The sequence below is a fragment of the Rhamphochromis longiceps genome, linkage group LG10, assembly GCF_057381845.1.
Source record: "Rhamphochromis longiceps isolate RC_006_pf linkage group LG10, R_longiceps_female_GT1.1, whole genome shotgun sequence".
NCBI lineage: Eukaryota > Metazoa > Chordata > Actinopteri > Cichliformes > Cichlidae > Rhamphochromis > Rhamphochromis longiceps.
In genome coordinates this window covers 2,909,137-2,930,163 of record NC_140566.1, presented here as the reverse complement: position 1 = coordinate 2,930,163, position 21,027 = coordinate 2,909,137, and the positions used below count along the sequence as shown (strand labels likewise).

At 42.6% G+C, this 21,027-nt stretch overlaps 1 protein-coding gene across 2 annotated transcripts in view; it reads right to left on the bottom strand.

Annotated features, from left to right (window-relative positions):
* Nucleotides 1-9,820: 9,820 nt before the first annotated feature.
* Nucleotides 9,821-21,027, bottom strand: part of LOC146660124 (uncharacterized) — a 220,847-nt gene continuing 209,640 nt past the window's right edge. Inside the window, exons 2-3 of one of the 2 annotated variants that reach the window (XM_085419875.1) lie at nt 10,795-11,115; nt 9,821-10,479 (exon numbers count right to left, since the gene is read on the bottom strand). In XM_085419875.1, coding sequence (XP_085276001.1) covers nt 10,088-10,479; nt 10,795-10,876 — 474 coding nt within the window. In that variant the 5' untranslated portion in view covers nt 10,877-11,115 and the 3' untranslated portion in view covers nt 9,821-10,087. Of the gene's footprint in view, nt 11,116-21,027 lie in introns of both variants that reach the window. The other variant, XM_085419874.1, reaches the window with a different exon arrangement.

Genomic DNA, 21,027 nt, shown 5'->3' with positions numbered 1-21,027 from the left:
AGAGCAGCTTCAGTCGATGACGTCACTGAGAGAGTCAGAACGCACAACTACAAAGTTAACCTGTGACGTTCATCACCATCATTATATTTGGATAGTTGGTGGAGACATATCAGTTAACAGTTGGCAGCGTTCCTCACAGCATTCAGTGGTGATTAGTCTACATTTACTCCGCGTTTTTAAAGAGCTAAAAGATTTCACAGCATTTTAAGGACTGTGTCATAACTCTGGATAAGTTGGAATCCGTAAAGTTTGAGAGCTGTACTGCTTTAGTTTCCTCCAGACTGTGTATCATCCCAGGAGAATGGACAGAGGAGACAGACTACCGATTCAAAGTGAGTGCGTGATAGGTTGGAAGGCTACTATTATTCCCCATAGGCAGCAGAGATGGGCAGTAACGCGTTACTTGTAACACGTTACTGTAATCTGATTACTTTTTTCAGGTAACGAGTAAAGTAAGGGATTACTATTGCAAAAACGGTAATTAGATTACCGTTACTTTCCCGTAGGAACGCTGCGTTACCAGTGACGTAAGCGAGTGCGACGTTCGTGACAACAGCTGTGTGCAGATCAACAATGGATCACATATCGATTGTGGGAGAGAGTATGAGCGTGCAGCGTTTAAAGCGTGGAAGTACTGACCTTACTTTGAGTTTGATTCCATAAAAAGTGACAAAAACATTAGTGTCCGCTGTGCGTGGGAAGAAAACTTCTTTTTACAGCGAAAAAACCCCTAAACTTCCAACAAGCACCGAGTAGCTACGACGTAATGGGAAACTCACAGAGAAACTCACGGATTCTTCCACTGACCGCGGCACACCTGCACCAGGGTAAACCTCCGCCTGCCCCACTCCTGCTTTACAGGTGAAAATAGAGCAACAGGACCGCTGAGTCTTTGACTTTATTTATTTTCTGCTGTGTTTTACTTGCATCTATTTGAAAGACTGAGTGTAAACACAAAAAATATTTTATTTTATGTGCTGGAATGTGCAGAAAATAGGTTTAAATGTTAAACTAATTTATTCAAGTCAGAGAATGTTGCATATAATTAAATTTTTGCTTGATGCATAAAGTTAAAAGATTAAAACTAATAAAACAAGTTTTAAAAAGAGACTTTTCCATTTGATTACATTTTGTATGATGGATTATGCAGAAAAAGTAGAATTGGGCTGAAAGATCTATCGCTTTATCACCTATTCAGGTTGTAAATTGTGTTTTTAAAAAGTAACTAAGTAATTAATTACTTTTGAAAATAAGTAATCAGTAAAGTAACAGGATTACTTTTTTGGGGAAGTAATCGGTAATTAGTTACTGATTACTTTTTTCAAGTAACTTGACCAACACTGATAGGCAGTATCAAAAAGCTCCATACAGCTGTTATTCATGGGGTTCACAACAAAGCAAGGGTGTATACAGTTAATACTAATTCATATTAGGTGCCATAAGCATAGAAACGATGTCAATACGATAAGAAAATTGTTATTGTTTTTTTCATGTTGCATTAATGGTTGTCATTTTATTAGTCCATTACTAATCGCCTTTCTGGGATCAATTGTTAGTGACTCCATCCTCCACCAGGGGGCTTTCGCGCTCTCTCCTCTTTACCGGTACCGGTCCGTGAGTCGTTTGGTACCGGGCCGCGAGAGTTGAGGCTGTGAAATTTATGCTTTTCAGGGTTTTTATCGGTTTGTATGTTCCCCATGTAGTTATTTTGCATAAATTGGAATTTGTGGACAGTTTTAGCATCATATGAATGATAACAATAATATTTCTGTTTGTTGTTGTAGGGGTACCAGCTGATGAACTGGTTTTTGAACTGCAACAGCGTCCGGATTTTGAAGAGATTCAGCCGATGGTCCACTGGCTTGAATTCGGTGTGTTGCGCGGCCTCTTAACTGAGGAAAACCTCCGTGTTCTGGGCCAAGTTATTCATCAAGTGCAACAAGATGTTGATGAGGAGGTCAGAGTTCAGGACAATGATGAAGAGGCTGATAATGAAGAGGAGGAACAGGCTGATGTTCCAGTAGTGGGGATAGAAATAAATCCACCTCAAGTAGAAGGACCCTGGGTCCATAACAGAGAAGAAATCCCAGCAGGAGAAATTGAAATACTTTTCAGGGAGTTTTTTGGACATCCTGATAATAATGAATTACAGTCGTCCAGCCTGGAAGTAATAAATGCATGAACTTAGTTATGCTGCAATAGGCTTAGGCTGCCGGGGGACTCCCATGATTTTCCTTTTCAGTCACCTTTTTCACTCACTCTGTGTTAATAGACCTCTCTGCATTGAATCATACCTGTTATTAATCTCTGTCTCTCTTCCGGAGCATGTGCTTCATCCTGTCTTCCTTCTCTCACCCCAACCAATCACAGCAGATGGCCCCGCCCCTCCCTGAGCCTGGTTCTGCTGGAGGTTTCTTCCTGTTAAAAGGGAGTTTTTCCTTCCCACTGTCGCCAAAGTGCTGCTCATAGGGGGTCATATGATTGTTGGGTTTTTCTCTGTATCTATTATTGTACGATCTAGTGTACAATATAAAGCACCTTGAGGAGACTGTTCTATATAAATAAAGATTTTTTTAGTTGCCAGTTTCTATGTGTGCTTACCAACGGTGTGTTATTCCTGACCTTGTATTGCTTACAATACAAAGGTCACTGTGAGAGCAAAAAGGTAATGTTTCAATTTGTCCCAAATCTCAACAAATGTGTCATATTGAAATCTGTTAGAGAATGTAATTTTCTCCATTTTAAACAACCATAGACAACCTCACGCCAGTCATTTAGTGACAGAATTTTTACACTTAGCCATTTCTTAGTGATAGTCTTTCGGGCAGCCACACTCAAAATGCCATATAACAGCTTGATCACTTTATCCACAATACTGAGTATAAACATCCAAACAAGAGTTCATCCCAATTAAAGGGAAGTTGCATACTAAGAATAGTCTGTAACTCAGAATGAATCGAAACCCAAAAAGTGTTTATCAATGGACAGGACCAAAACAAGTGGAGGTGCTTTACTCCTTGGGCCCCACAGTTTCTCCTGCTGCTGGAGGAGTTGGAATAATGTTTACTTTGCGCAGGTGTAATAAAAGATCGGCAAAGACTCTTCCAGCCAAAACGTCTCCATATATTAGAGCTAGAGATTCTCCACTATAAAGCACATTGCTTTTTTTTTTTTTTTTTTTTTTTTTTTAAATGACATCAGAAACAGCAGTATGCGACATTACGTGATGGCAGAGCTTCAGTTCATCCTTTGTCATTTTTTTTTTTTTTTTTTTTTTTTTTTTTAATAAATAGGACAGGGGGAATGAATGAGAGAGAGAGGGGGAGAGAAAGAAAGAAAACCAAAGGGGAGAAGAGACGGTGAGAAGGGGGGGGAAGAGAGAGAAAAAAAAAAAAAAAAAAAAACTCCTGGGTCACCTGTATGGAGAAAAAAAACAAAAAAAAAAAACAAACAAACAAAAACAAACAGAGGAGACAGCAAACAACAAAGAGCAACATAATAATAGAGAAAACAAAGCACCATCACAATAAACTAGCTAGTCATAGATATCAGTATTTACTAAGTAATAAACGATATTGTGCAGCACGCAAGATAGACAGCGCACAGTGTGCTTTGAGGCAGCAGCCAAGAAAGCTTTAGTCCGCGTCTGTGAATACCCATGTGTGCATACCTGTGTGGATCAGCATGCTTGCATTCCAAAGGTTTCTCCATGTAATGATCTGCTAGGGAGTGTGGGGGGGCCACAGCCCCGTCCTCCAGGGTGTGAAGCGGGTATGGAGGAGATCAAAACTCCAGACATCCAGAGGCCCCCAGAACACAAGAGACCATGGAAGACCAACAGAGGGGCAGCCGCGCCACTGTTCCAGTAAGAGCTGAGGAGAGTCCCAGATGAGGGCTCGCCCAGCAACCGCGGAGCAGAAGTCAGGGGGAGTTGCAGTGACGCGCCCGTGAGCTCCGCCGGCCCCCAGCTGCGCCTGAGTGACCGAGCCCTAGGCCGAGAGGCCGGGGGCACCCCACCTCCAAAGGGGCCCGAGCGAGCCCCAGGCCCCAGGCCCCGACAAGCGGCCGCCAAGGAGTGAGCCGGTGTGCACCCGGACGCCCACCCCCAGACACAAAGAACCACCAACACACCGACACCTGAGGGAGTCCGCCACCGGCAGGGGAAGTGGTGGTGGGTGGAGATAGGCCTCCAAACCTTGGAGGGCCTGAGGTGTCCCCAGAGAGGTGGCGTCTGATACCCAACCTGACATATAGACACAGACATACAGGCACACACAGACACAAACATCCATTCCCACCCTCATGCTCTCATATGCACTCACTCCACACTCAACCAACGTGGAGACAGACATAAAGAGACGCTGTACACACAATCACACTCCCCAAGCGTACTCTACAAACCGGGTCTAGGTACCCTTGCCCCTGGAGGGGGGAATTGCACCCAGACCCAGGTGGTGTTACCCTTTTCCCTGCGGTGGGGAGAGGCAGACCACCCCGACTCCGCAGCAGCAGGGAGGCCCCACACCCCAGACCGCAGTCGGACGGCCAACTCCTCCTACTAGCCCTCCCGCTCCAGCAGGCCGCAGAGAATGGGGGTGGGAGAAGACTCCAAACCTCCCTCCACCCGCTCATTGTAGTGTTGATGCATATGTGTTCTAAGGTGCAATTAAAACCCAGGAGGGCATGGAGCTACCTGCCAAGGAGCAGCAGGTAAGCGCATAGTCCCTCCTGCTAACCTTCAATGACTAAGTGTATTTAAAATTGAGAGGTGGGCAACGACGTCAGGGGTGAGGTATACACCCTGATGGTGATTTGGACTCCGTGATTGTGCCCACCCCCAAGATCCTATATGTATGTGTAATGAGAGTGTGAATAATGTGAATGTCTAAGTTGTGGGATAAAATTGAGGCAGAGGCAGCCAGAAGGGGACAGGGGGGGGGGGGGGGGGGGGGGTAGCCTCCTCTGCACCCTGGTGACATACCCCCACTCCAAGGCCCTGCATGTGTGGGTGGTTGTGGAGGAGCGGGAAGAGGGAGGCAGCTGGAGATGGGGAGGGAAGGAAGGGAGGGGCAGGTAACCCCTCCCTGGGGCCAGCTCCCCCGCTGACCCCAGTAGGCACTCCCACCCTCCGCGACCCGCCAGGGAAGGGGGGCCCAGGCCCATCAGACCGGGGCCCAGTGCAGTAGCGCCCCCCGGCTCCACAGAGCCCTGGACAGTCCACCCAACCCCACCACAGAGAAAACTGCACCCACCCCACCAACCACACATCTTCCAGACTACATAAGACGGTAAACGCCCAGGCTGAGATCTTCCTCCACCTCTCCTGTATCTCCCCCTCCTGCAGAGAGTTCCTGAGAGAAGAAAGCTCCTGCAAGATGTGACCATCCCCCCCACCAGTTGAAGAGCCCCCCAGGCGGCTCGATGCACCGGCGGCACCCTGCTCCAGGGCCGGGCCCCCATGCACCCACCCACCCACAACCCCGGCAACACACCAACCAGGACCCGAGCCCCCGAGGCCCGGCCCGGGCCCCAGCCCAGAGACGGAGCGCCCCCAAAACCTCACGCCCATCCCGGACCCACCCAGGGGCAGCCAGGTTGCCAGGTCAGTAACCCACGTCCGTCAGCACAGACCCTCCCCTAGCCCCGCTGCACGCAGCCGCGAGGAAACAGTCACCTGAGAGCCAACAGAGCCCTCAACCGGACGTGACCGCTACCCCGGGTTGAGCCCCCCAAGGAAGATGCCTCCGGGGAACCCCCCGACGCCCTAAGCCTGTCCCTACCCCCTCACCAATCACAACAGTGAAGGCGGGACCAAACTATGACCCCCCACCCCCACTAGGTGATGGAGCTGATCAAAGGAGCCCAGAGCAATTGATCTGATGTGGTGGCAGAGGCTGTATCAAGACTAATGTAATCTAATAGATAATTTCTATATTGGTTAGAATTAAGATTATTTTTATTTTTCCAGTTCATGAGGACTGTTTTCTTGGCTATGCATAGGGCAGTGAAGATCATATGGGCTATATTCTTTTCTGAAGTGACATTATCTAAGCTGCCCAACAAACACACTAAGGGGGAAGTTGGGATGTTACATTTCAGACACTTCGATAAGTCTTCACATATCTCGCGCCAAAACTTTTGCACTGGTGGACAGAACCAAAGAGCGTGGATGTAATTGTCTGGTGTATTGCCTTGACAGTGTGAGCAGTTGTTGGAAGATGTAAAGCCCATCTTGAACATCCGATGACCTGTATAGTGCACTCTATGTAGTATTTTGTATTGTATTAATTGCAGACTGGGATTTTTAATTAATTTAAAAGTTTTTAAGCAAATCTGAGACCAGAAGTTTTGGTCTAGGTTGACTGATAAATCTGCTTCCCACTTTGCAGTAGGAAGGGATATTGATTCATCTAATTTAGAAAGTGTTCTGTATATTTTAGATAATAATTTGGGGGATTTAAGAGTAAGAAAATGTGCCGCACTTAGTGGTGTTTGTAATTCAACTTGACTGAGGTTAAATTTCTTTTTTACTATGGATTTAATTTGTTGATATTCTAAAAACCTTGTCTTGTTGATCCCATATTGTTCAACTAGTCTGTCAAATGGAATAAATTCTGTTCCCTCTAATATATGTTCTAAGTATTTAATTCCTTTACAACTCCATTCTGGGAAATTAATCATATTATTGTTTTGTAATATGTCAGGGTTATTCCAGATAGGTGTACGTTTGCATGGGATTAATGAAGACTCCGTTATTTTTAGAAACTCCCACCATGCTGTTAGAGAAAAGCTGATGTTGATACTTTTAAAGCATTTATGTCTTTTGATGTTTGAGCTAATAAATGGTAGGTCTGAAATCTCTAGATCCTTGCATAGTGCCTGTTCAACATCTAGCCAGGGCTCAACTAAGAAGGTATGTTTTAACCATTCTGAGATGAACTGAAGCCTGTTGGCTAAGAAGTATTGGTGAAAATTAGGCAGATCTAATCCTCCTCTATCCTTGGTTCTTTGTAGCGTTTTTAAGCTAATACGCGGGGGTTTATCTTTCCAAAGGAATTTGGAAATATATGAATCCAGAGATCTGAACCAATCTTGTGATGGTTTGTTAGGGATCATCAAAAATAAGTAATTTATTTTTGGCAAGATCATCATTTTTATAGTGGCGACCCTTCCCATGAGTGATATGGGTAAAGATTTCCATCTAGTCAGATCGCCTTCTACTTTCTTTAGAAGTGGGATGTGGTTTAATTTAGTTAAGTCTGAAAGCTTAGGAGAGACATTAATACCTAAATATTTAATATTTCCGGATTGCAGTGGGGCAGAGGAAGAATTATGGAAGGAGCAGTTAATGGGGAGAACTGTAGATTTTGGCCAGTTAATTGAATAATCTGAAACTCTTGAAAACCAGTTTATTAAAGTAATTACCTCAGAGAGGTTGGTTTGTGTGTTTTGCAGAAAAAGCAACACATCATCCGCATAGAGACTGATTTTATGTTCTATGTTCTTACATTTTATGCCCTTAATTGTTGTAGCCTGTCTAAATGCTGCTGCTAGAGGTTCGATAAAAATTGCAAAAAGTGAGGGGGAGAGTGGGCATCCCTGTCTGGTGCCCCTCAGGAGACAGAAGCTGGAGGATGTCTGGTCATTTGTTCTGATACGAGCTGTTGGGGAATTGTATAATATTCTTATCCAGTTTATGAAAGAGTTTCCAAAACCAAATTTGTGTAAAGTTGCGAATAAAAATTTCCAATTAACTCTGTCAAATGCTTTTTCTGCATCTAGAGATAATATTATGGTTTCGATGTTTTTATCGTATGAGTAGTCTATTAAATTAAGTAATCTACGAGTGTTTGTTGAGGAGTGCCGACCTTTTATGAAACCAGTTTGGTCAGGATGAATTAAGAGGGGGGTCATTTTCTCTAATCTCTTTGAGAGAGCTTTGCAGATTATTTTAAGGTCTACATTTAAAAGAGAAATTGGACGATAGCTTGAGGGAAATAAAGGGTCTTTGCCTGGTTTTAGCAGGAGACTAATGTTGGCAGAATTCATATTTGGTGGTAGTCTGCCCTTTTCCTCGATTTCCTGCAACATGCTGTGGAATACTGGTGCCAAAATTGTCCAGAATTCTTTGTAGAATTCTGCAGGGAAGCCGTCTGGACCTGGAGCCTTATTATTGGGCATACTTATCAGGGCTTCCTGGAGTTCACTTGGCGTCAGTGGCGAATCCAGTTCCATTGCTTGACTGTCTAGTAATTTTGGAAGAGTTACGTTGTCAAGAAACAGATCAATTTCATTTTTAGATGGGTTTATTTGTGGTGAGTATAAAGTTTCATAGAAATCCCTAAAAATGTTGTTTATTCTTCCAGGATCATATATTGTGTTCCCCGATAAATCTTTAGCAGCACATATAGTTATTTTTTCTTTATTTATTTTTAGCTGGTTAGCTAGAAATCGACCTGATTTGTTACTGTGTTCAAAATTCTGCAAGCGAAGTCTTTGTATAAGGAATTGTGTTTTTTTATTAATAGTTTCATTTAATTCTAGTTTTGTTTTGCATATTTTGTTCAATGTTTCCTGATCTTGGTGGGACGCGTAGGCTTCTTCTAGTGATTTGATGTTTTTTTCTAATTCTTGAATATTTTTGTTTTCTTCTTTCTTTTTGTGTGATGAGAAAGAAATTATTTTACCTCTCATCACAGCTTTCCCTGCTTCCCATAGAACAGAAGCAGATATTCCGGGAGTGTCATTAAAGTCTAAATATGAAGTCCATTCCTTTTTAAAGTATTTAATAAAGTCTTCATCTTTAAGTAGTGATATATTAAATCTCCAGTTTTTACTTGGCGTAGTATTATTCTTGTGCATTAGTGTTAAAGATACAGAAGCATGATCGCTGACAGCTATAGGATGAATCTCAGTGTCTGAAATGTCACACAGCAGTGAGCTGCTGACCAAAAAATAATCCAGACGAGAGTAAGAGTGATGAACATGCGAGAAAAAAGTATATTCCTTACTGGTGGGGTGAAGAGAGCGCCATGCATCGCAAAGACCAAAGTCGTTCATATACTGTTTGATTATATTTGTGGACTGCCAATTACGCTGAGTTCCTGTTGTGTTGAGCCTATCCATTTCTTCATTTAGTCCAAGGTTGAGGTCACCGCCAAGAATGAGTGTGCAATCAAGGTGTTCAGAGAGTGCACTAAAAAAACCGTGGAAGAATGAGGGTTCATCAACATTTGGACCATATATACTAACAATACATAGTTTTTTGTTCAATATTGATAGTTTAATAATTAGAAATCTACCCTCTGGATCTATAACTGTATCGAGTACTGTAAAAATTGCTACTCCCCGTTGTCTAGAATTATAACCGGCTGCAAACACGTTAGGAAACTCAGGTGTTTTAAGTTCGTTTAAACCTGTGACAGGTTTGTGAGTTTCTTGTAATAAAACAACATCTGCCTGTAGTTTTTTAAGCTGGTTAAATATTTTTAACCTCTTTCCTCTGGTGCCAGCTCCATTTACATTCCATGTGACAAACCTCAGCATGCCCTTAATTGTGCGTGTATGTTTAATGATGTATGCTGGGTGTTTCGTTTAGACAGGTGGAGAGAATATGGAAACATCCCTTGTTTGTAAATAGAAAGAGAAAAAGAAGTGTGGTGAGAGACTCCATAAGTCTGACTATGTGTGTGAATATTCACTAATATGAACAAGCGTGGCTTGCTTATGTGTCCTGCAAGTCTGTGCGTGCTGTGAGGCTGTTGTGAATGTGCTGCCGTTGAGCGGATGTGTTTGCGTGATCGTGTTGTGAAAATATGGAGAAATAGAGGGTGTTGTTTGTAGGTGAGTGGGGAAGTAGGTGACCACAGCAGTGAAAGACAAGAGAAAGAAAGAAACCACATGGACTGTGAGCGACAACAAAAAAAAAAGAAACGAAACGGAAACATTCCAATTAAAGCAATGACGGAGGGTGACGGTGTTATATCTGCTATGACATCATATTGATATTACTAGGTTAAACTAATGTTAAAGGAGAGAGTGTGAATGAATAAGAAAAGAGTGTAGCGGGTTCTTATCTGGAGTGCAGTTAATATAACCACGGTGTGGTGCCGAGGTCGCGGTAAAGCTGTCCGTCCACGTAGAGCCGGTCCACGGCGATGACAGCACGGGAGCCTTTCTGGATGAAGCTACGTCGAACTGGGAACAGGACCTTGCGTCGTTCCAGGATCTCTTTGGGGAACTGGTCGTTCACGCTGAAGTCCGTTCCTTTCAGCTCTCTGCCGCGACTCTTCACCTGTTCCTTCTGTTTGAATTGACTGAATTTGGCCACAATAGGCCGTGGTCTCCCGGTCCGCGACCGCGCGCCCCCCAAGCGATGTACTCTATCGAAGTCGATGTTCTTTACGGTGTCCTCCGGCAGCTTCAGGTGGATTTTAATGAAGTTTTTCACCGTTGCCTCTGCGTCCTCTCCGGCAGTTTCTGGAATACCAGAAAACACAAGATTATCTCTCATGCTACGGGCTTGTAGATCGATAACGGACTCTTTTATTTTTTTATTTTCAATGTTTAGCTGGGTCACGTTATCGGTGAGAGATTTAACCGACTCCCGTAGCGTGGCATTTTCAGCGGCAAGCGTTTCCACCTGCCGCTGGCTGAATTCCAGGGATTCTTTCAGAGATTTAAATTCCCGGTGTAAAATCTCCACCAGGGACAGCCTCGCATCGAAACTGGACAATCGCTTGTCGATTGACTCCAGGATTTCTGCGATGTCTTTGCCGGCAGGCGATGTTGTACCGGGGGAGTCTGCCTGGCGACTTCTCTTCGATGACGGCGTCTCGATTTTGGCCGGGGAAGATGCACTCTGGGCCTTATGCATTACTAAATCTTGAAAACAGCGGTCGATGTAATCTTGGAGAGCGTCTAAACTCTCCCCGTTGTCCTCCAGGGTGTTAGAGATGATAAAACAGATGTTGTTAGTTATATGACAATTGATTAGTATATTTGGTAATACTGAAGCTTGGAAAACCTTTGTTAAACTCTATGCTACCATTTGCTTTTTCTCCGCCAAAATCTCCGGCGTCTGACGTCACCTACAACATCACTTCCGTCACTTACCTATAAAGCACATTGCTGATACCAAATGTCATTTGAGATTACCATATTTGTTTCCCTTTCCCATTTTTGCTTGATGTAAATTGTATTCAAATTCCTAACCTCCTGTAAACCCTTGCACAGTCTAGAAATCATTTTGAGACCAGGATCCACATGGTATGCCTTAACAAATATATTCAGAACAGGAAGAGAGAAAAGATCTGTTCTCTTGGGTATAAAGTTATGTAAATGATGCGGGATTTGGAGAAACCTGAAAAAAATCAGTCTTGCTTAACTGGTAAGGCAAGGCAAGGCAAGGCAAATTTATTTGTATAGCACAATTCAACAACAAGGTGATTCAAAGTGCTTTACAGAGACATTAGAAACAAAAACAAATAAAAAGCATGATTTAAAATGAATTAAAACAAGCAAATAAACTAACTAAACACACACATTTCACACCTGTTCGCGCGATCTGAACCCTTATCGTAAGGGGAGCTACCAGTCCTTCTGTGGACGAGCTACTTTCTATTTTAAATTCCCTGAATTTAAAATACTCTCTAGACCCAGTCTAGACCCAGCTGGGGAGCTACCCAGAGCTCTAAACCCACTTAACAAACAAACAAACAAACAAACAAACAAAACAGTATAGAAAATCAAAACAGATAAAATCAGAACAGTAGATAAAATCAGTAGTTAATGTAAGTTTTGAAATTTAAGCTTAACAAACAAACAAAACAGTATATAAAACCAAAACAGATAAAATCAGAAATAGATAAGATCAGTAGTTAAATGTAAGTTTTGAAATTTAAGCTTAAGTGTGGATTTGGTGTTTTATTCAAATGCAGCTGAGAATAGGTGAGTCTTCAACCTGGATTTAAATAAACTGAGTGTTTCAGCTGATCTGAGGCTTTCTGGGAGTTTGTTCCAGATATAAGGAGCATAAAAGCTGAATGCAGCTTCTCCGTGTCTGGTTCTGACTCTGGGAACTGATAAAAGACCGGATCCAGATGACCTGAGGGATCTGGAAGGTTCATACTGGGTCAGGAGGTCATTGATGTATTTTGGTCCTAAACCATTCAGAGCTTTATAGGCCAGCATCAGAACTTTAAAGTCTATCCTCTGACGGACAGGCAGCCAGTGTAAGGACCTCAGAGCTGGACTGATGTGGTCCACTTTTTTGGTCTTAGTGAGGACTCGAGCAGCAGAGTTCTGAATGAGCTGTAGTTGTCTGACTGATGTTTTAGGTAGACCTGTAAAGATGCTGTTACAGTAATCAAGCCTACTAAAGATGAATGCATGGACTAGTTTTTCCAGGTCCTGTTGAGACATCAGATCTTTTATCCTTGATATATTCTTGAGGTGATAGTAAGCTGACTTTGTTATTGTCTTAATGTGTTTTTCTAAGTTTAGGTCTGCATCCATCACTACACCCAAATTTCTCGCCTGGTTTGTGGTTTTTAGGTGTATAGATTGAAGTTCTCTGGTGACCTGTAATCGTTTTTCTTTGGCGCCAAAGACTATTACCTCAGTTTTGTTTTTGTTTAGCTGGAGAAAATTGTGGCACAACCAGTCATTGATTTCCTCAATGCATTTACCAAGAGCCTGTACAGGGCCTCGGTCTCCTGGTGACATTGTGATATATATTTGTGTGTCATCTGCATAGCTGTGGTAGTTTATTTTGTTGTTCTTTATAATCTGTGCCAGTGGGAGCATGTAGATGTTAAACAGAAGGGGTCCCAAGATGGAACCTTGGGGAACTCCACATGTGATACTTGTCTGCTCAGATGTGAAGTTACCTATTGATACAAAGTATTTCCTGTTTTCTAAGTATGTTTTGAACCAGTTTAGTACAGTTCCTGAAAGACCTGCCCAGTTCTCCAGTCGTTTGAGTAATATGTTGTGGTCAACTGTATCAAATGCTGCACTGAGATCCAGTAAAACTAGGACTGACATTTTTCCACTGTCTGTATTCAGACATATGTCATTAAACACTTTGGTCAGAGCGGTTTCAGTGCTGTGGTTCTGTCTAAAACCTGACTGGAAGGCATCGTAGCAATTATTCTGTTTTAAGAAGTAACTGAGCTGTTGAGAAACTGCTTTTTCAATGATCTTACTTAAAAACGGGAGATTTGAGATCGGCCTGTAGTTGTTCATTTGTGTCTTGTCAAGATTGTCCTTTTTCAGTATAGGTTTGATTACAGCAGTTTTTAGTGATTCTGGAAACACACCTGATAATAAAGAAAAGTTGACGATCTGTAACAGGTCTGACTCTAAAGTCTTTGAGACCTTTTTGAAAAAACTTGTTGGCAGGACATCTAAACAGCAGGAGGAGGAGTTCAGTTGACCTAAGATGTCCTCCAGGTCTTTGCTGTTAATAGGTTGAAACTGTTTCATGGTGTTTAAACAGTTTTTTGGTGGACACAGTACATATCCTGGATCTGCTGTTGATGTACCAATTGCTTGTCTAATCTTTTGGATTTTGTCTGTGAAGAATTTGGCAAAGTCATTGCAGGCCATGGTTGAATGAAGTTCAGCTGCCACTGACACAGGAGGGTTTGTTAGCCTGTCAACTGTAGAAAATAAGACCCGAGCATTATGGCTGTTTTTAGTGATGATGTCAGAGAAGTAGGACCTCCTTGCACTCCTCAGTTGTAAATTATAATTGTGAAGTTTCTCTTTATAGATGTCATAATGAACCTGGAGGTTTGTTTGTCTCCATCTGCGCTCAGCTTTCCTACACTCTCTTTTTTCATTTTTCACCAGTGTGGAGTTTCTCCATGGAGACTTTTTCCTTCCAGAGATAACCTTCACCTTAATGGGGGCAATAGTGTCCATTACATTTAACATGTTAGCATTGAAGCTATTGACGAGCTCATTGACTGAACCTTTGGACAGGTCAGGTGTTAATGGGAAGACCTGGTTAAAGATCTCACTACTGTCTTCAGTTATACACCGTTTTGTGATCACTGCTGTTGATATATTTGTGTGGGCTGAAATTTTACTTTCAAAGAAAACACAGTAATGATCAGATAAGCCCACATCAGACACAGTAATGTTTGAAATGCTGGTATTGATCTTTTATTGACTGGAAGTCCCTAAGAGTTCCCTTATCATAAAACATACAGTATGCTGTTAAGCCTTGTCCTGCCCAGTTCTTCTATCTCACATCTAACTTATTGGGTAAAAAAATCAAGATCATAAGCGCACCATCTTAAGATCCTGGCCTCTTCATTCCAATCATTCTTGTTAAGAAACTGTAACCAGAGTTTTAAAGCCAGGTTAATCCATTGGTTTCCTTGATTAATTTGTTTTTTAATAAGTGTCACGTCCCCTAAGCTTGCCTGAATTGGAAAATCTCTTGAGGCATCTCTTTTTTTTCTATCCATCTTGCTTGGTAATCTACATTACACCAGCACACTAGGGTCCTCGGTTGAGCTGAAACATAATAATCTTTCATACATGGTGTAACAGCAGTCTGGCGAGGAAGGAGTGGCTAGCAGGTCCAGCGTGCGTGTGGTGTGGGGGTTAGCCGAATAACCCGAAGCCAGTCGGTTAAATCCAATAACAGACCTTTACTCGCTGTCAGCAACATTACACCTTATGAGCCAGGTCTCCACGGCTGTACTCGTCCGTGCATACATGCGCGGAGATCGTTACAACAGTACGGTTTTCTTTGAGCATGGAATGGCTGCCGCTAACAACACACACCCACTAGGAGACTCCCACAGCAATAGTACAATAGCAGGGGGTGACTCAAAATTTAGGATTGGTATTAAGTTCCATCTTTTAATACATTAATAGCCATGCCATATGTTAAAACAAGAGCTAGAGTGTGATTAAAGTGGTGGGTTGGTTCTTTTACATTTTGAGAGAAGCCCGTTGAGTCTAATAACAGATTGTTGGGTTTATCTAGGCACAAACCCCGCTGGAACACAAGACACTCAATAACTGCACGACAAAACAAGACAAGGCAGAGCTTGTGGCTCGCAAGGGAAGTCAGCTCAGGCCTTCACCTGTCCTTAGCCAACTTCAACTGATTCCTTCGCTACAGCCCTTTTTACTGTCAGCAAGCAATCATTCATGAATATGCAATTACAAATACACGTGACATTCTTAGACAGGCATCAGTGTCTGTATTCTGTGTGTGTGTGTGTGTGTGTGTGTGTGTGTGTGTGTGTGTGTGTGTGTGTGTGTGTGTGTGTGTGTGTGTGTGTGTGTGTGCTTCCAGCCATACTTTACATAGACGTATGACCTTTCAATGAACTTAAACTGTATGCAGAAAAGCAGAAGTAAGCGTCTTGCTAAACTATAAAAACAGGTTCTTGCAATAGGTCATATCTCAAATGCACATTTGAAGGTATGAACTCTGGCACTTTTAAGAAAACAGAACAGGACAGTCTGGTTTCTAAAGCTATAATGGAAATTATAACATCGAGGCCACTTCCTCTCATCTCATGGTACACAAGTGCAAACAGATTTTTATCAGACCTAATAAGGATAAGATACTTTATCAACATACAAATGATTGTGTATTTCTAAGGATAAATGATTATATGTTCCTAAGCACAAATGACTATATAAAAAATATCAGTTCCAACAGATTAAATGCCATGTTGAGGCTGCCATTTTTAGCATCTACATGGATGTTAAAATCACCCACAATAATTTTTTTATCTGAGCTGATAAAAAGTCTGAGTCCAGCTACCCAATTTTGCTGTGCAAGAAACTGCACAATGACAATAAAAGCTCTAAAGTGTACGTAAAGAACAAGTCAACAAAGTCGCCAATTTAATGTAGGTGTGCAAAAACATGTGCTTTACAGTTAATGGCACAAAGTGTGTTTGAATAGAATGAATGACAAAGTGATGTGTGTATTAAACTCATTCAATATTAAACTGTAAATCTGTCCTCAGTAGTTTTCTTCTGTCATTGATGCACAAACTTGTCAGCAGGTGGAATATTGAACCTGTTTGGAGGCGGAGCCGGGCCTTTATATGGACGTTTCTCTACACAACAAAACATACAAATACAAACATCCATCCATCCATTTTCTTCCACTTATCCGGGGCAGGGTCATGGGGGCAGCAGCCCAAGCAGAGAAGCCCAGACCTCCCCAGCCACCTCCTCCAGCTTATCCGGGGGAACACCAAGGCATTCCCGGCTCTCGGCTGGCCTGGGTCTGCCCTGGGGCCTCCTCCCGGTGGTACATGCCCGGAACACCTCACCCAGGAGGCGCCCAGGAGGCATCTTTGTCAGATGCCCCAACCACCTCAGCTGGCTCCTTTCAATGTGGAGGAGCAGCGGCTCTACTCTGAGCCCCTCCCGCATGGCCGAACTTCTCACCCTGTCTCTATGGGAGAGGCCAGCCACCCTTCGGAGGAAGCTCATTTCCACAAATACAAACAGCAAAAGCCAAACTGCTGCTGTAGACTCTCATGGAGCTGAAAAGCTTCTTAGAATGATTTACCTGCTGAAATAAAATAGTCATAAATAAAACATAATGTTAAATACTTTGTGTTTTTGTGCCACGGTGCTTTGTTCGCCTGAGCATAGCAGCCATAGATCTTCTTTTCTTTCCTGTTCAACATGCCGTCAAGATCCTCATCGTCATGGTGACGTGCCCGTGGCTTCTGGGCTTGGCGCGCCGCGTCCTCAAGTTTCTGCTGATGCATCAGGCTCTGTGCTCACCTGAACCTGCACCTGTGGAGTTTTAGAACTCCATTAAAGGCTGAGCGACACGAGCTTGTTAACGCTCAGATTTTTAGTAAATACAGCTCAGCTGCAAGGATTAAACAATCTGCCCTGTGTGTGTGTGTGTGTGTGTGTGTGTGTGTGTGTGTGTGTGTGTGTGTGTGTGTGTGTGTGTGTGTGTGTGTGTGTGTGTGTGTGTGTGTGTGTGTGTGTGTGTGTGCGTTACACTGCTAAGGAACTGGTGGTTGCAGCAAAAGACTATCATTTAAATATTTTGTCTTTTATTAGCTGCAGAAAATGTTTCCATCAAAATCTCTCCAACCCAGAGCCTTTGGTTGTTCACTGGTGCCTCACAGACGTGATTCTTTAGACTTGTGTGTGCGACTGTTTACTAAAATGGAAGAAGGCATGACAGCAGGGAAATGCAGCCTGTTCTCTTCCTTCTTCTTAATATTCAAAAGACATTTTAAGCAACAACTTAACTGACTTCAAACTTGGATTACTTTCTGTTCAAGGGCCAAAAGTCACGACTTTTTAAAAATGTCGTCTAGAAACAAATATCTGCATCTGAATATGCATGAAGCTGCAGGCAATCGACACATTTGTGCTTACACCTAACTACACATGAAGTCAAGTTTGTCCTCGCTGCTCAAGATGCTTTGGGTTTGTGAGGAGCCCTGTGAGAGCTGCGGTGTGAGGACAGGATACCAGAGCTCGGCTCCGGATCGGCAGCCTCCATCCCATCATCCGGAGCCGAGGCTGGGCTCTGTGCTGTCGCATGTCAACAATCACCAAGCAATATTTTTACCTTCACATAGTATTTTTTTCTTATTTGCATTTAGTGTGACTTGATAATTAATTAAATGAATTAAATTCATTTCATTCGAAACATTTAATAAATTATTCATTTATTTAATTCATTTTGTCACTCCTGGCCCTCTGCAGGCCTGCACCGTTAATATTGCACTGACAATGGTTCATCATTTATTTACCTTCTACATCCTCTGCAAAGGATTACGTTATTTGCTGCTAAGAGACCGTAAAACTTTTTCTTGAGTGAGAGATTAACAGTAAAACGGTTCAGCTTCAACATTTGTTTGAGGTTGATGTTTCTTTTCTTTAAATCACATTAAGCCAAATTCTTTAGGATTAAAATAAATTAGAGCAACATTCCCCTTCTCTTGAGGACAAAGCCTCCATGCAGCAGTGTAGCCTACTGTACTGGAAACACCAGGACATTTCTGGTAGTCTGAAAGTGGTTTTGGCCTGATGAGAACAGGCAGCTTGATCATGATAAGTACTTATTATCAAACCCAGGGATACACGAATGCTCCAGATCTGGTTCAAGGGGAACCAATAAAGCTCACTTCACACTAAACCGACTTCTGCCAGTTAAGGAAGTTTTTGAAGGTAAGACCATTTAAATCGATATAATTTAAACAGTGATTGTTAGAACAACAGGAGTGCTGTTGTTTTATCTTTGTGGCGCCAGCTTAAAGTTAGTGCGCAAAGGTTAGCTTACACTGTATGAAGTGATTACGAGTTACCATATCATGACAAAGATATTAGCTAATTGGTAAATAAAGGTACTTATTGAGAATATTTGTGTTTTTAGTTTCGGGAGAGTCGAGGAGACAAGTACACAGAAAGTGAACGAGCATCTCTGAACCGAGGAGGGGACCTAAGGAGACATCGTTCATCCTCTTGCAATGCTGTGATTGCAGCCGTTGATCAATTGTCATGACAATTTACATGAATTTACATCTTGTCATGATTGAGTAAAAGGATGTTACAGTCCCTGATAATGCATTACATTAAATGGAGGGAATCTTGAGGGATGGCTGTTATGAGGAAAGCCCAGACGCTTTTATCAGCAGCACACATCGTTGTGTGCCTCAACTTTCGGTCTTTTACCCAGGCTAATCTGCCATTTTCCTCCTTAGTTAGGTTTAGGGATTAGAGATCTGATCTAAATTATCATTTTAAATTTGGGACACATCGTCAGTAGTGGACCTTGCATTCATCGGGTGTTTCGGCCATTATCACTAGGCACCCTCATCCAAGGAGGCCCTGCCTGATCAGGCCCCTGAGTGTGTCACTGGTTTATGTTAAATTGTTATTTCTCTTCTTTCTTCTCAGTTTTCTACAGCTTATTTTCTTCTATCTATTCACTGCAACTGAGAAATAATACTTACCTCTTTAGCATTTATGGAGTGTCACTTCTTCCAAGGGATAAAAAAGGTGATAGAGAGAAGTAAGACAAAACCTACACAAAAAGTGAACGAGCGTCTCTGAACCGAGGAGACATCGTTCATCCTCTTGCAATGCTGTGATTGCAGCCGTTGATCAATTGTCATGACAATTTGCATCAATTTACATCTTGTCATGAAACTGACCTCGAGGCCCATTGTTAGTCAGTGGTGCTAGTTTCAATCATTAGGCAAATGTACTGTTTTTAACACTGGAGAGGCTGAAGAAGTCCCTTGGATAAGTGATGAAACATTTCTCCTGCTGAATATTCAACAGAATCTTCCTGGGAACACCCGGTGAGATCCATGTTACTTATACGAGTTACAGAATTATGTGATACAGAACTATGTTAAGTTTAAATGTACTCGAGAGCCACCGGAACCAAATTCCTTGTATGTGTCTGCACATATACTTGGCCAATAAACACGATTCTGATTCTGAAATGTTCTTTTTAAAATAAATACCACACTCGGTCTTATGTTAAGGGTTAGTCAGGTTAGTTTTAGCTTTTCTGACTCTTGATTTACAGACTAACTCACTGTTATTTAGAAACTGAGAGTCAGTGGAATATGAATGTTTTGTCAGTAGTTAGTAGATCAATCAAGCACTCACTCATGTTACTGGCTCAGTGTTTACACACTTTCCAGCCTCTCAGTCTAAGCAACAATCTGAGGAGAGGCAGCCGCCTGGGACTGAAGGAGTGTAGAGACCTCAAACAGGACAAAACTACAGGAGACAAAGGCTAATGACATGCAGAGTGGCTTATGGAACCAGCCCTAACTACAAGCTTTATCAAAAGAAACGCTAAAAGCTTCATCTTAAAAGAGCATGTCTGTCAGCAGACTCTCCTTCCATTCTACTTCTCCGAATTGGGTGGCTGTGTCTCGGGAGGTGGAGCAGTCCAGTCAGAAAGTTGGCGGTTTGATCCTTGGCTCTTCCAGTCGGCACGTCGAAGTATCCTTGGGCAAGATACTGAACCGTGAATTGGCCCCGATTCCACTCGCACTCAAGAGTACGAGTTTCACGTGGTTGTAAGACAAGATGTTTAGATACAGAAGGAAGCACGTGTGTGTGTGATTAGTTGGATGAGGGTTAGAGGGGAAGGTTATAATTTACAGGCTATAGTATGTAAACTTTAATAAACCTGGATCACGAGCACATAGATGTTTAATGTTGTTTAAACATGGCTGACGTGGGTACAGGATTATTGACCTGCTTCTAGAAAAAAAACCCAGATTCTCCAGTATTTAGAAAGGTCGAATCAGCTTTGCTTTCTATTGTTTTGTTCTATTTACATGAGGTCTCATATCTCATCCCCAAGCTCAATGAGTTAATATGAAACTACCTCCAGTAGATGGCGATAAAGTTCTACTGACAACTACTTGATGTTGATTTCCTGCTCACGACTTTGAATTCCTTGCACCCATTGTGTTCACTTATTAAAACATTCATAAACACGCCACCACCTTCTGCATCTATGGTAATATGTGTGCCCACGCACAGCCCGAGGGGACAAAGTGCATGATGGGAAGAACAAAGCATACTGGAAAGATGTCAGAAGCAAACACGATGCCAACACACACAGGCTGTCGCAGGCTGACACTTCCTCTGTGGCATTCTTAAACCATTAGACTGCAGTCATTAATATGTTTTAATATCAATTAGACAATCATTTATATTTCTACACCGTTGGCGCTACCTCGCGCTCCCTGTTGCAGATCGTTTAGGTTTAGTTGTGTTTGTGATTAACAGAAGACGGTCCTGATTAGTTTGGTTTTAATCAGATAAATAAAAGCAGGTAAAAAGACACGTTTAATACCATTTCATACATGTTTGTCTTTGATTCTAATGACCAAGAGAGAGTGCACACACACTCAAAAGGCCCTGCAGCTTTCCCCTTCTACAGTAACCGCTCCCCCGGTCTTTCTGCAGAGCCTCAGGGAGCTGAACACTGATAACTGCTGCAGTGATGGGAGCCAGCAGGCCGCCTGG